Source organism: Amblyraja radiata, chromosome 9 (assembly GCF_010909765.2).
Source record: "Amblyraja radiata isolate CabotCenter1 chromosome 9, sAmbRad1.1.pri, whole genome shotgun sequence".
Classification (NCBI taxonomy): domain Eukaryota; kingdom Metazoa; phylum Chordata; class Chondrichthyes; order Rajiformes; family Rajidae; genus Amblyraja; species Amblyraja radiata.
In genome coordinates, this window is record NC_045964.1 from 3,113,654 (window position 1) to 3,129,455 (window position 15,802).

Here is a 15,802-nt window from a genome sequence, read left to right on the forward strand (position 1 = left end):
TGACCTGAAAGGTCACCGGCCCATTCCCCTCCGTAGATGCTGCCTGACCCGCTGAGTTCCTCCTGCAGCCCCTCCCACAATTGGAACTGCAGGCAACAACAATCTCTGGCCCCGCATCTTTAGATCACCACTGGACTTGTGGCGATAGCAGAATTTGAGATCACTCCACCCATACAAACTACACCCATCGTCCTTCACAATCACAAACTGTGTGTAAAACTCCAGTGGTTTATTTGAATGTGACTTTGCTTTCTTAGTTTTGTTTAGTTTATTGTCACATGCACTAATAAACAGTGAGTAAAAGACTACAAAAGTAGTAAACACTGCCCAGTCCATCATCGGCTCTGACCTTCCTTCCATCGAGGGGATCTATCGCAGTCGCTGCCTCAAAAAGGCTGGCAGTATCATCAAGGACCCACACCATCATGGCCACACACTCATCTCCCTGCTACCTTCAGGTAGAAGGTACAGGAGCCTGAAGACTGCAACAACCAGGTTCAGGAATAGCTACTTCCCCACAGCCATCAGGCTATTAAACCTGGCTCGGACAAAACTCTGAACATTAATAACCCATTATCTGTTTATTTGCACTTTATCAGTTTATTTATTCATGTGTGTATATATTTATACAATGGTATATGGACACACTGATCTGTTCTGTATTCATGCCTACTATGTTCTGTTGTGCTGAAGCAAAGCAAGAATTTCATTGTCCTATCTGGGACACATGACAATAAACTCACTGAACTCTTGAACTTGAAAAGCTTTTGTTGCGTGCTAACCAGTCAGTGGAAAGGCTAGGATAGACAAAATTGCTGGAGAAACTCAGCGGGTGAGGCAGCATCTATGGAGCGAAGGAAATAGGCAACGTTTCGGGTCGAAACCCTTCTTCAGACTGATGTGAGGGAAAGGCTATACATGATTACAATTGATAAGGTCCATACACGTCTTTTTTAGCACATGTTTGTTTGCAAATATTCTTACCCTCAGCCTCATAGTTTCACTCCAGTACATATACTTTACCCATAAATGACATCCAGCTATATTTAACAAAGTGTTAATTAAAATATCAGCACACAATTGGCCAGGAATTGTCTGAGGAAGGGTGTGCTGGTGTTGGACAGGGTCCAGAGGAGGTTTATGAGAATGATCCCGGGGGATGACTAGGTTAACATATGATGAGCGTTTGACGGCATTGGGCCTGTACTCGCTGGAGTTTGAGGAAGGATCTCATTGAAACCTACTGAATAATGAAAGGCCTGGAGTGAGTGTATGTTCCCAATGTTTGGCGAGTCCAGAACCAGGGGCCTCAGTCTTAGAATAAAGGGGAGGTCATTTAAGACTGAGGTGAGAAAAAACTTTTCCACCCAGAGAGTTGTGAATTTGTGGAATTCCCTGCCACAGAGGGCAGTGGAGGCCAAATCACTGGATGGATTTAAGAGAGAGTTAGATAGAGCTCTAGAAGCTAGTGGAGTCAAGGGATATGGGGAGAAGGCAGGCACGGATTATTGATAGGGGACGATCAGCCATGATCACAATGAATGGCGGTGCTGGCTCAAAGGGCCGAATGGCCTCCTCCTGCACCTATTTTCTATGAGTGGATGTGAGAGAGGATGTTTCCACTAGTGGGAGAGTCTAGGACCAGAGGGCACAGTCGCAGAATAAAAGGACATACCTTGGGAAAGATGAGGAGGAATTTCTTTAGCCCGATGGTGGTGAATCTGGTGAATTCATAGTCAGAAATGGTAGTGGAGGCCAAGTCATTAGGTATGTTAAAAGTGGAGATTAATAGGTTCTTGATTAGTAATGGTGTCAAAGGTTACTGGGAGAAGGCAGGAGAATGTGGTTGAGAGGGAGAGATAGATCAGCCATGATTGAATGGCAGAGTAGACTTGATGGACCTAATGGCCTAATTCTACCCCTATGCCCATGGTCTTGTGATATGTGAACTAACAAGCAGAGAAATGAAGACAGAAAATGTCTAAAGAAGTGTCTTGACCCGAAACATCAGCCTTTCCTTCTCTCCAGAGTTGCTGCTGGTCCCGCTGAGTTACTCCAGCACTTTGTGTCTATCTTGGGTGTAAACCAGCAGTTCCTTCCTGCACAAGAAGCGTTGCTTGTCTGTGCTCGTGGCCTTTATTTTGCACCTTTGTCCCTGAGCTGCAGGGAGTCGCTTTACTAGTTTGATGCAAAAGTATCCGTCTTCTGCAGCGATCAAAATAAATGCTTTTCTGTATTGTGTATGGCACGGCCAGCCACCATTTTAAATGCGTACCGAATAGAGTGGGCATTAAACGTGGAGGAACTCGTGAAGGATTGTTTCGGTGAATGAACAGCTGTCACATTAATGAAACTTGCTGGAGTGATCACGTGGTGAGCAGCTTTACTCCGTGCATGCTGCTGATAAAATGCAGCGTTCTGCATGAGGGCTGCAGGCATGCACTTGTGTGCCTTCCCGTAGAACATCATATTGACAATCTACACAATTATGGATCAATCATTTGTACATTTTACAGTTGTGTATTGAATCCGAATGTTTTATTTGCCTCTTTGCTGTAGGATTTATGCTTTTTTATTAGGCCATGCATCCAACAGAAGATTTCAGGTAGGAATCATGCTGTCTCAATGGATTTTTATTACTAAACTGCCAAAGGCAGTAATGCTGTAATATTTATAGAAAGCAAGCAGAATGTCAGATCTTTTTCATTTATTTTTAAACTTGGTGGGTAGAATCAAAACCTCATGCTTCGTAATGGATCAAAATTGATTCCACATTGAACATCTGATTAATTTGCTCAAGTAAGCCTAATAATTTGACATTCAAAAGAAAATATATTTTTCTTTGTCTTTCAGTGTGTTTTTCATGATTCTTTCCATATGTAGCTTCACCGGAAAATGGAATATTTAATTAATTAGGAATAATTCAGGAGAAAAAAAAGGCGAATCTGCTACAAGGATGAATTAATTCTTGCCTAAACAATGCAACATATTTTATGCTGGGATTCAATTTTAATAATTCTGTGTTCAGTTATCGGTAGTTTGGGGGAGAAAGAGTAACATGTTTTTCCAACCATGTCATTATGAAGTTAATAATACTGACAGCATATTACACTGCAAATTGCCACATCCTTTCACTGTAAGGTAAATACAAACAGTCCCTGTATTCAGCTGAGGATGTCCAACAGATCTTAAAATATGAGCTGTGATAATCAGAAGATTCTCTTTTGCATAAATAGCTTCTGCCAACTAGGAAATCTTCCATTTAGATAATAGACAATATAGAATAGACAATAGACAACAGGTGCAGGAGTAGGCCATTCGGCCCTTCGAGCCAGCACCGCCATTCAATGCGATCATGGCTGATCATCCACAATCAGTACCCCGTTCCTGCCTTCTCCCCATATCCCCTGACTCCGCTATCTTTAAAAGCCCTATCTAGCTCTCTCTTGAAAGCATCCAGAGAACCGGACTCTAGCGCCCTCTGAGGCAGAGAATTCCACAGACTCACCACTCTCTGTGAGAAAAAGTGTTTCCTCGTCTCCATTCTAAATGGCTTAAGGGTCTGTCCCACTTGCATGCGAATGGCTAACATGTTTCCTGCCTCTAGCGTGTCCAAACCCTTAACAATCTTATATGTTTCAATGAGATAGCCTCTCATCCTTCTAAACTCCAGAGTGTACAAGCCCAGCTGCTCCATTCTCTCAGCATATGACAGTCCCGCCATCCCGAGAATTAACCTTGTAAACCTACTCTGCACTCCCTCAATAGCAAGAATGTCCTTCCTCAAATTAGGAATCCTCAATTTATTTGATCACATCCAGTGCTATACTTTGTGCCATTGTTTTTACAGAAAATATTCATGACCTTGTGACATGATGCTTTTAATATTGATATTAACATATATTATATGAATATATCTGTACTTATTGATATGTAACCAGTTTCAGACGGAAAAAATTAATGAATTCTAGATGGTTGGGGCATAGATGATAGTATTAACTTGCACCATAAGTTATGTTTTATAATTTTTAGGAACTCAGTGTATTTTGAATAAAATTAGTGTTTGGTGAATATATTCTCTTTTGACACCTAACACCAAGGTCGATGTACAAAATCCTATCAAAATTCTCAAAAGTTAAATTTTACTGCTTTCTTTAAAATTAGAGAAGACCTGATAATTTATAAGCAATAAGATGTCAGTCATAATGGCCATTTGCTGGTACAATCCTACAGTTACAGTTTCTGAGGGGAACTAACTTAGCTGAAGACAGCCACAGAATGCTGGAGTAACTCAGCGGGACAGGCAGCATCTCTGGAGAGAAGGAACGGGTGACGTTTCGGGTCGAGACCCTTCTTCAGACTGATGTGGGGATGGGAGGAGGGGAAGAAAAACGGAAGAGGCAGAGACAGTAGGCTGTGGGAGAGCTGGGAAGGGGAGGGGAAGGAGGGAGAAAGCAAGGACAAATGAATAAAAGATGTGCAAAAAAGTAAGGATGATAAAGCAAATAGACCATTGTTAGCTGTTTGCTAAATGAGAAGGAGAAGCTGGTGTGACTTGGGTGGGGGAGGGGAGGGATGGAGAGAGAGAATATGCAGGAGTTACTTGAAGTTAGATAAATCAACGCTCATACCACGGGTTCATGGGGTGTACGCTGCCCAAGCGAAAGCTGTTGTTCCTCCAATTTGCGCTGGGCCTCACTCTGACAGTGGAGGAGGCCCAGGACAGAAAGGCCTGTGGGAATGGGAGGTCAGGTAGGCCCGGGTAGATTGACCTTCTGGCCTCTAACATCAAAGAATGCTCCACAACTGCGTATCAAGTGTCACCTCCTTCATTACAGATTTCGCTTCAATATGAAATCTTAAAGTAACCGCGTTAATATTAGATAATAATAGTCTTGTTCATAATATAAAAATAAGAAATGCCACACAGTGAACATGTTTTCTAAGGCTAGATTTCGAAACTGCAACGTGTTCCAATCATACAAGAAAACAAATTATTTTCACTAAATTTTAGTGTCTATGTTGATGTTTTAAGTGTAGTATTTTGATTCATCGGCACGAAAATTATTTCCAAGCAAGTTAATGGGATGTTAACTTAATTTGAGGGGTAACGTTGTCACAAGGTGTATGGAACAAGCTGCCAGAGGAGGTAGTTGAGGCTGGGATTATCCCAACATTTAAGACAGGTACAAGGATAGGACAGGTTTCGAGGGATATGGACCAAATACAGGCATATGGGCCAAACGCAGGCAAGTGGGACTAGTGTAGCTGGGACACGTTGGCCAGTGTGGGCAAGTTGGGCTGAAGGGCCTGTTTTCACACCGTATCACTCTATAACACATCTAGTTGTAGACAAGAGGCTTGGCTTTGTTATCGGGCTGCACTTGACCGATGCTTACCAAGGCTGGGATTATCCCAACATTTAAGACAGGTACAAGGATAGGACAGGTTTTGGAGGGATATGTGCGAAAGGCAGGCAGGTGGGACTAGTGTAGCTGGGACATGTTGGCTGGTGTGGACAAGTTTCCACACGGTATTACTCTATGATTCTATGACTCTAAAGATGAATGCAATAAACTGTTCTAGATTACATAAATCACAAATATCATAACAATAAAAGTAGTGGTTGCATTGATCTTGATTTCAAACCTTTATAAAATTCTAGTAAAATTCTAGTTAGGATTTTCATGTGCTTTGCATATCACTGAAATTAAATGATCTGGTCCCGAGATTGATCCCTGGGATGGCGGGACTATCATATGAGGAAAGATTGAAAAGACTAGGCTTGTATTCACTGGAGTTTAGAAGGATGAGGGGATATCTTATAGAAACATATAAAATTATAAAAGGACTGGACAAGCTAGATGCAGGAAAAATGTTCCCAATGTTGGGCGAGTCCAGAACCAAGGGCCACAGTCTTAGAATAAAGGGGAGGTCATTTAAGACTGAGGTGAGAAAAAACTTTTCCACCCAGAGAGTTGTGAATCTGTGGAATTCCCTGCCACAGAGGGCAGTGGAGGCCAAGTCACTGGATGGATTTAAGAGAGAGTTAGATAGAGCTCTAGGGGCTAGTGGAGTCAAGGGATATTGGGAGAAGGCAGGCATGGGTTATTGATAGGGGACGATCAGCCATGATCACAATGAATGGCGGTGCTGGCCCAAAAGGCCTAATGGCCTCCTCCTGCAACTATTTTCTATGTTTCTATGTTTCTATGTTTCTATGGTCGTTAAGTTACTCTACAGCGCACACGTTGGCCGCTGCGTTCCCCAAGTTGGAAATATCAATCCACGTATCTTTGATTGTAAAATACTTTGGGTATCATACGGTTGCACAAGGCATTCAGGCCTCGATCTTCTCGTGCACATAGGATTTTATAAGGGTGTTCCGCAAACTCTTCAGTTCAGTTATAGTTACTGTTTAGTTTATTGTCACGTGTACCGAGGTACAGTGAAAAGCTATTGTCGCGTGCTAACCAATCAGCAGAAAGACAATACATGATTACAATCGAGCCATTTACAGTGTAAATGGTAAAGGATTAGCATTCAGTGCAAGGTGAAGCCAGCAGAGTCTGATCAAGGATAGTCCGAGCGTCACCAAAGAGGTAGATAGTAGTTCAGGACCGCTCTCTGGTTGTGGTGGGATGATTCAGTTGCCTGATAACAGCTGGGAAGAAACTGTCCCTGAATCTGGAGGTGTGCGTTTTCGCACTTCTTTGCCTTTTGCCTGATGGGAGAGGGGGGAAGAGGGAGTGACCAGGGTGCGACTGGTCCTTGATTATGCTGCTGGCCTTGCCGAGGCAGCGTGAGGTATAAATAGAGTCGATGGAAGGGAGGTTGGTTTGTGTGATGGTCTGGGCTGCATCTACAATTCGCTGCAATTTCTTGAATCTTGGATGGAGCAGTTCCCAAACTAAGCGGTGATGCATCCCGATAAAATGCTCTCTATGGCGCATCTGTAGAAGTTGGTGAGAGTTGTAGGGGACATGCCGAACCTCCTAAACCTTCTAAGGAAGTTGAGGCATTTCACAGTGTACGGTGTACATTTTCTTTGATTGTAAAATACTTTGGCTCAAGGAAAGGGTGCTGCTGGGACTCTTGTTCCAAGAAGCACACAAGGTGTTAGAGTAACTCAGCAGATCAGGCAGCGAATCTGGGGTCCCAATCCAAAATGTCATCTATCCATGTTGAAGAAGAGTTGCCTATCCATATTCTCCAGCGATACCGCCTGACCTGAAACTGAGTTATTCCAGCATTTTGTGTCCTTTTGGATAAACCAGCATCTGCAGTTCCTTGTTTCTACTCCAGTTCCAAGGTTAGGTTCAGAATTTTTTTTTCCAAAGTGAAACTTAATTCATAATTTTTTAAAATATATAATATGAGAAAAGTTGCCAAAACTCCTCCGGCACTCTCAGCATCACTACATTCATTTGTTTTATATTTGGCAATGCTCTTATACGATCCTTGGGCCAAGGATGAGTTGCCACTCATGTGGCCCCCTGAGTTTAGGTTATGTTGGATTCAGAATTTTACTTTTCCAAAAATTAACTTTATTCAGAATAAAAAAGAGATACAAATCATGAACTGTGCAAAAACTCTGCACACATTCTATGTGGCTCTACATACATTGATTAGCCTTGTACTTGGTAGTGTTCAGCGATCTATCATTATTTGAGACACCCTTGCTACTCATGTTGCACCCTGGGGTGAAATCCCTTCCCTTATTTGAGGGAATGCTCCCCAATGTCCAGCAGTGGAAGGACCCTGGGCTGTGGACCCCTCCCCCCCCAGAGAGCCTTGCCATTGGCTGCACCGAGCTTCAGTGCGTCCCTCAGCAGGTATTCCTCCAGTCTGGAGCGGGCCAGTCAGCAACCTTCCACGACGGACATAGAGTGATACAGTGTGGAAACAGGCCCTTCAGCCCAACTTGCCCACATGTCCCAGCTACACTAGTCCAACCTGCCTGCGTTTGGCTCATATACCTCCAAACCTGTCCTATCCATGTACCTGTCCAAATGTTCCTTAAACATTGCGATAGTCCCAGCCTTAACTACCTCCTCTGGCAGCTCGATCCTTACACCCACCACTCTTTGTGTAAAAAAAGTTACCTCTCAGATTCCTATTAAATCTTTCTCCCCACACCGTAACCCTATGTCCTCTGGTCTTGAATCCCCTGTTCTAGACTCTGTGCATTTTCCGATCGATTCCTCTCATGGTTTTGTGCAGCTTTATGAGATGACCCCTCAGCCTCCATCTGGAAAGGCTGGCAGCCACGTGTCTAGTTGAGCTGGTGCATCATCTGAGTGGTTGTGTGACTTGGGATGAGTAGGAGGGGATACTGGTACGGTGATGGTTGGTCATGGAGATGAGATATTGCCTGCGTGATGGATATTCAAGGTGGTGGCTCACGGTAGTGCTGAATAACCATATAACCATATAACAATTACAGCACGGAAACAGGCCATCTCGGCCCTTCTAGTCCGTGCCGAACACTTACTCTCACCTAGTCCCATCTACCTGCACTCAGACCATAACCCTCCATTCCTTTCCCATCCATATACATATCCAATTTATTTTTAAATGAAAAAATCGGACCTGCCTCCACCACTTCCACTGGAAGCTCATTCCACACAGCTACCACTCTCTGAGTAAAGAAGTTCCCCCTCATGTTGCCCCTAAACTTTTGTCCCTTAATTCTCAAGTCATGTCCTCTTGTATGAATCTTCCCTACACTCAATGGAAAAAGTTTATCCACGTCAACTCTGTCTATCCCTCTCATAATGACGGGTTGGGGACTGGACTTTGTGCCTTCCCTCATAATGGGAACCATTGTGGGGGGATGTTCTTTATGTTTAAAACTCTTATTAATGTTATGTCTGTATTCCTTCTTTGTGTGCTGCAAAATGGCAAGAAGCATTTCACTTCACTACACCTCGGTGTATGTGAATGTGACCAATAAAATACCTTTGATACCTTTGATAATTTTAAAGACCTCTATCAAGTCCCCCCTTAACCTTCTGCGCTCCAAAGAATAAAAACCTATCTTGTTCAACCTTTCTCTGTAACTTAGGTGCTGAAACCCAGGCAACATTCTAGTAAATCTCCTCTGTACTCTCTCTATTTTGTTGACATCTTTCCTATAATTTGGCGACCAAAATTGTACACCATACTCCAGAATTGGCCTCACCAATGCCTTGTACAATTTTAACATTACATCCCAACTTCTATACTCAATGCTCTGATTTATAAAGGCCAGCACACCAAAAGCTTTCTTTACCACCCTATTTACAGATTGGTTTTGGATGGGATGATAAATTGCTTGGTTGGCACCTTGGATTCAGGGCAGAACGGAACGGTGAGGTTAGGCTTGTGGCAGCAAATCAGAGAGTTGGGAAGTTTGCAGTAGGGGTTGGTGGAGCCTGTGAAGGAGCGAGGGAAGAAATAGACTTCAGACAGTCAAAAAATGCTGGAGTAAGTCAGCAGGCCAGGCAGAATCTCATAGAGTGATACATCGAGGAAACAGAACCTTCGGCCCAACTTGCCCACACTGGCCAACATGTCCCAGCTACACTAGTCCCACCTGCCAATGTTTGGTCCATATCTCTCCAAACCTGTCCTATCCATCTCTGGAGAAAAAGAATGGGTGACATTTCAGTTCACCTGAAATCTGTGGTCCTGACCCGAAAATTCAGCCATCCTTTTTCTCCAGAGATGCTGCCTGACCCGCTGAATTACTCCAGCATGTTCTGTCTATCTTTGGTATTAACCAGTATCTGCAGTTTTTTGCTTCTACTAGAAATAGATTTATTTATTAGTTATCCCAAACGAGTACCAAACAATGAGACCATATTCTGGGAGTGTCAATGCTGTTACTCCCAGAACATTATGGTCCCAGGACACACAAGAAACTGCAGATGTTAGTTTACAAAAAAGAAATAAAGTGCTGGAGTAACTCAGCGGGTCAGGCAGCATCTGTTGAGAACATGGATAGGTGACGTTTCACAGAGTGCTGGAGTAACTCAGTGAGTCAGGCAGCATCTGTGGAGAACATGGATAGGTGACGTTTCACAGAGTGCTGGAGTAGCTCAGAGGGTCAGGCAGCATCTGTGGAGAACATGGATAGGTGACGTTTCACAGAGTGCTGGAGTAACTCAGCGGGTCAGGCAGCATCTCTGGAGAAGATGGATAGGTGACGTTTTGGGTCAGGACCATTCTCCAGTCTGAACAAGGGTCCTGGCCCTGCAACATCATCTAAAGGCAGTAAAGTTGCTGCCTTACAAAATCAGAGACCCGGGTTCAATCCTGACTATTGGTGCTGTCTGCGCGGAGTTTGCATGTTCTCCCTGTAACATGCGTGTGATTTCTCCAGGTGCTCCCATTCCCTCCCACACTCCAAAGGTGTGCAGGTTTGTAGGTTCATTTGCTTCTGTAAATTGACCCTAGTGTGTGTAGGATAGTGTTAGTGTGCGGGGATCACTGGTTAGAGCAGTCCCGGTGGGCCGAAGGGCCTGTTTCCATACTGTATCTATAAATTAAACTAAACTAAACTAATGATGCCGTGTGCAGGAAGGAACTGCAGATGCCGGTTTAAACCGAAGATAGACACAAAAAGTCGGAGTAACTCAGCGTAAGGCAGAGAGAGGCAGCATCTCTGGAGAGGAGGAATAGGTGACGTTTCGGGTCGAGACCCTTCTTCAGACTACTAGTCAGGGGAAAGGGAAACCAGAGATATAGGCGGTGATATAGAGAGATTTTGAACAAATGAATGAAAGATATGCAAAAATGTAATGAGGATAAAAGAAAAAGGCCATTGTTAGCTATGGGCTAGATGAAAACGAGTTACAGGTAATGAGACTCAACAAGGTCACTTTGAAGCTGGTACAATGACTTGGGTGGGGGGGTGACACGAGGGAGGGGATGCAATGGTCACTTGAAGTTAGAGGAGTCAGTGTTCATACCGTGCCTGCCTTCTCCCCATATCCCCTGACTCCGCTATCTTTAGAACATAGAAAATAGGTGCAGGAGGAGGCCATTCGGCCCTTCGAGCCAACACCACCATTCATTGTCCCCTATCAATAACCCATGCCTGCCTTCTCCCCATATCCCTTGACTTCACTAGCCCTATCTAGCTCTCTCTTGAAAGCATCCAGAGAACCTGCCTCCTGAGGCAGAGAATTCCACAGACTCACCACTCTCTGTGAGAAAAAGTGTTTCCTCGTCTCCGTTCTAAATGGCTTACCCCTTATTCTTAAACTGTGGCCCCTGGTTCTGGACTCCCCCAACATCGGGAACATGTTTCCTGCCTCTAGCGTGTCCAAACCCTCAATAATCTTATATGATTCAATGAGATCACCCTCTCATCCTTCTAAACTCCAGAGTGTACAAGCCCAGCTGCTCCATTCTCTCAGCATATGACAGTCCCGCCATCCCAGGAATTAACCTTGTAAACCTACGCTGCACTCACTCAATAGCAAGAATCGTGCCCTGTATTGGACAAATTAACTTGGCAAAGATGGTGTTGAGGATGAGTTTATGGAATGGAGTCAGGACAGTGTAATAATGGTTTTATTGTCACGTGTGAAATTCTTTTCTTACACACAGTCCAGCAGAGTATTGCCATATCCAAGCACAGCTCTGATTAGCAAGTATACAGATATAGTCCACCGATCCCCCAAGCGCCTTTTTAAACGCCCAGTCCGCGCTCTTGTTGTTCTGAGGGTTTCCCATTCCAGGCGAGCCCCAGGCTGTTGAGGGCCTCCAGCCATTGTATTCCTTAGCCGTCACACCCCTCTCCCCGCCCGTCCACCTTTGTTCCGCGGGGGCACCTCCTGCAGCCAACCATGAGGGGGCGATAGACCAGACTTCGATTCCCTTTCCTTTCAGAAGGAAATAGGAGTAGAATTAGCCATTCGGCCCATCAAGTCTACTCCGCCATTCAATCATGGCTGATCTATCTCTCCCTCCTAACCCCATTCTCCTGCCTTCTCCCCATAACCTCTGACACCCGAACTAATCAAGAATCTGTCTATCTCTGCCTTAAAAATATCCACTGACTTGGCCTCCACAGCCTTCTGTGGCAAAGAATTCCACAGATTCACCATCCTCTGACTAAATAGATTTCTCCTCATCTCCTTCCTAAAAGAACGTCCTTCAATTCTGAGGCTATGGCCTCTAGTCCTAGACTCTCCCACTAGTGGAAACATCCTCTCCACATCCACTCTATCCAAGCCTTTCACTATTCTGCTTGTTTCAATGAGGTCCCCCCTCATTCTTCTAAACTCCAGCGAGTACAGGCCCAGTGCCAACAATAGACAATAGACAATAGACCATAGGTGCAGGACTAGGCCATTTGGCCCTTCGAGCTGATCATGGCTGATCATCCCCATCAGCACCCCGTTCCTGCCTTCTCCCCATATTCCCTGACTCCGCTATTTTTAAGAGCCCTATCTAGCTCTCTCTTGAAAGCATCCAGAGAACCTGCCTCCACCGCCCTCTTCCAATTCCACAGACAAACGCTCATCATAAGTTAACCTACTCATTCCTGGGATCATTCGTGTAAACCTACTCTAAACCCCCTCCAGAGCCAGCACATCCTTCCTCAGAAATGGTGCCCAAAATTGTTCACAATATTCCAAATGTGGCCTGTCCAGCACCATATAGAGCCTCAGCATTACATCCCTGTGTTTGTATACAAGCCCTCTTGAAATAAATGCCAGCGTTGAGTTTGCTTTCTTTACTACTCTGCTACCTGCCTCACTCCTCGCCCATCGTATCAGTGGTCACCGGCTCCACCCACCCAGTCTCTGGTCGACAATTGCTTGGCAAAGTATGGCGTAGAACTAACAGGGATCTGGTTATTTTAGATTTGTTCCAGTAAGCAACGAGACATAATTAATTAATGATCTTAGTGAAGGATCCTTTAGGGAGAACTGATTATAGCATTGTCGAGTTGCAAGGGTGGAGAGTGTTTTTTAGTGTGATTCGCAGTGGGGGGAAATGATTTTCAATTACATAGTGTACAGAAAGTAATTCAATTACATTTCTAGTCAATTATAAATGTAAGCCTTTTGCTCATTTGACTGGCTCTATTTTCTGTTACTCTTGTACTGTTGAATAGGAAATGTCCATTGGTTAGAAACCTTCAATGTTTAGGGCCTGTCGCACTTTCACGACCTAATTCACGGCCTCTGCCGAGTTTGCCCTTGACTCACACTCGCAGCATGGTCGTCACGAGGTTGTAGTAGGCCGTGATGCTAGTCGTAGGTACTCATGGCATCAAGTAGGTCGGGGCGTTTTTTCTAGCCTGATGAAAAATGTCCACGAGTAAAAAAGGTCGTGAATTAGGTCGTGAAAGTGGCACAGGTCTTTTTAACTCTTTAATTTTTATTATTACGATGAATACCATTATCTGTCTAGCTTTTATTCACATGGTTAATCCCACCTTAACTGTCTGGTGTTTTACACATTTTCATCTTTTGTTCAATTCATTCTTTTCGGGCCTACCGATCCTGGTTGCATCGAACTTTAAAATCCCAGGCTTCATTACAGTTTTACCTTTAATATGAAGTCTTAAAGTAACAGCATTGATATTAAATAATAATAGTCGTGTTCATAATATAAAAATAACCAATACCACGGAGCGAACATGTTTGCTAAGGCTACTGTAGTTGGGTTTATTATCTCGCGTACCAAGGTTTATTCAAGGTCAGTTTATTGTCACGTGTACCAATTAAGGTACAGTGATGTGTGAATTACCGTACAGCCGTATTTAAAAAAAGCAACAAGACACACAACTACATAAAAGGTAACATAAACATCCACCACAGTGGATTCCCCACGTTCCTCACTGTGATGGAAGGCAATAAAATCGAACTTCTTACTCTTTATTCTTCTGTGGTTGTCGGGCTGTCGAACCATCGCAGTCGGGGGGCGTTCGAAGCTCCCACAGCCGGCGGTCGAAGTTCCCGCGTTGAGGCGAATGAAGCCCCCGCGTCAGGGCGGTAGAAGCTTCTGCAGTTTGGAGTTCCCGAAGTCGGTCTCTAACCAGAGACCACGGGCTCCGCGATGTTAAAGTCCGCAGGCTCCCGCGGTGGAGATCGAAGTCGGTCTCCAGCAAAGGCCGCCAACTCCTCGATGTTAGGCCGCAGTGTGGACGGAGATACGATACGGGAAAAAATCGCATCACGTCGAGGTAAGAGTTACGAAAAAGTTTCCTCTAACTCCCCTCCCCCACATGAAACAAGCTAAAGAACACTAAAAACATACATTTAACACATACATACAAACAAACAAACAAAGAAGGAAGGGACAGACAGACTGTTGGCGAGGCAGCCATTGCTGGCGCCACCCATTGTCACGTAAACCAAGGTGTACCAAACTTTAGGTTGTGTGCTATCCAGTCAGTGGAAAGACTATACATGATTATAATCGATCCATCCACAGTGTACAGATACAGGACAAAGGGGATAACATTTATTGCAAGCTAAAGTCCAATTAAAGATTGTCCAGTGGGTGACAAATGAGGTAAATGGGAGGTCAGTGCCGCTCTTTAGTTGTTGGTAGGATTGTTCATAGAGTTTGACCACAGGCCCTTCAGCCCAATTTGCCCACGCCGACCAACATGTCCCATCTACACTTGTCCCACCTGCCTACTTTGGCCCATATCCTTCTAAACCTACCCCATCCATGTACCTGGCGGTGCTGGATGGAAGGGCCGAATGGCCTACTCCCGCACCTATTGTCTATTGTCTACCTGTGTAAATGTTTCTCAATCATTGTAATAATACCTGCAGCAACCTCCTCTGGCAGCTTGTTCCATACACCCAACACACTATGTAAATAAATCTATCCCTCAGGTTCCTATTAAATCTTCTTCGGTCGTATGTCTTTTAGACCTGCAGCTCCGTTGCGGCGAGCCAGTCCAACGTGTCATCGTCCAGGTCAGTCAGACCTCGTTCACCATTCATTCGGTGGCCGGTGTTTGGGGCAACTGGTGACTATGTGCTCCACTGTCTGTGTTGGGTCCCCACACTTGCAGGAGGCGCTCGCTGTCCACGAGGCCCCACCTCTTCATCGCTACTCCATAGCGTCCGACGCCTGTCCTCAAGCGGTTGAGGGTTGTCCACCGCTCTCGGGGCAAGTCCTGGCCAGGGACGTCCATGGGGTCATCGATGTACTGGTGTAGCCTAGATGGTCTGACTTCCACTGGTCTCCCCATCTCGTCTTGCCCAGGCGGCCTTAGAAGTGTCAGCCGGTGTTGTGCAGAGCAGCTCTTGGGCTTGCGTGACAAAGGGGTGCCGTGACTTGAGGCGCACTCGTCGTGGCGTCTCTGTGACGGTCTGATGGAGGAGGTGGGAGTCACTGGTCTGTGCCTTTCGAGAGAGGGCCAGCGTGGCTGCTTCTCGTCTGATGTTGGCTGGGGCGATGTCAGCGAGGACGGGCAGTTGGTTTACTGGGGTGGCTCGTAGGCATCCGGAGACGGTCCGCAGGGCGCTGTTGAGGGCAGTGTAAAGGTTTCTTGTCGGAGGCAAGGCTCTGTTGTGACTAGCACAAGAGGACACGTCCACACCGAGTTAGAGTTCAAGAGCTCGTTTATTCTGCAATCACTGCCTTTTATCTTGAAGGTCACTTGACCTCAGTCACGAGGCTCAGGCACGAGTTTCTGTTACATATGTTACATTACAAAGACATCACACCTCCCTCTTTACTTTATAGACTTTACAGGCACTGGTATTTACACTATATAGGGTGATTTCACGAAAGGTCACTGGAGCATAGATCCTCACCCACGTGACCGCAAAATCCA

At 45.0% G+C, this 15,802-nt stretch overlaps 1 protein-coding gene across 2 annotated transcripts in view; it reads left to right on the plus strand.

Moving 5' to 3' along the window:
• Positions 1 to 2,469: 2,469 nt before the first annotated feature.
• evl (Enah/Vasp-like) overlaps positions 2,470 to 15,802 on the plus strand; it is a 201,585-nt gene continuing 188,252 nt past the window's right edge. The window contains exon 1 of one of the 2 annotated variants that reach the window (XM_033026500.1): positions 2,470 to 2,605. In XM_033026500.1, coding sequence (XP_032882391.1) covers positions 2,583 to 2,605 — 23 coding nt within the window. In that variant the 5' untranslated portion in view covers positions 2,470 to 2,582. The remainder of the gene's footprint in view (positions 2,606 to 15,802) is intronic. The other variant, XM_033026502.1, reaches the window with a different exon arrangement.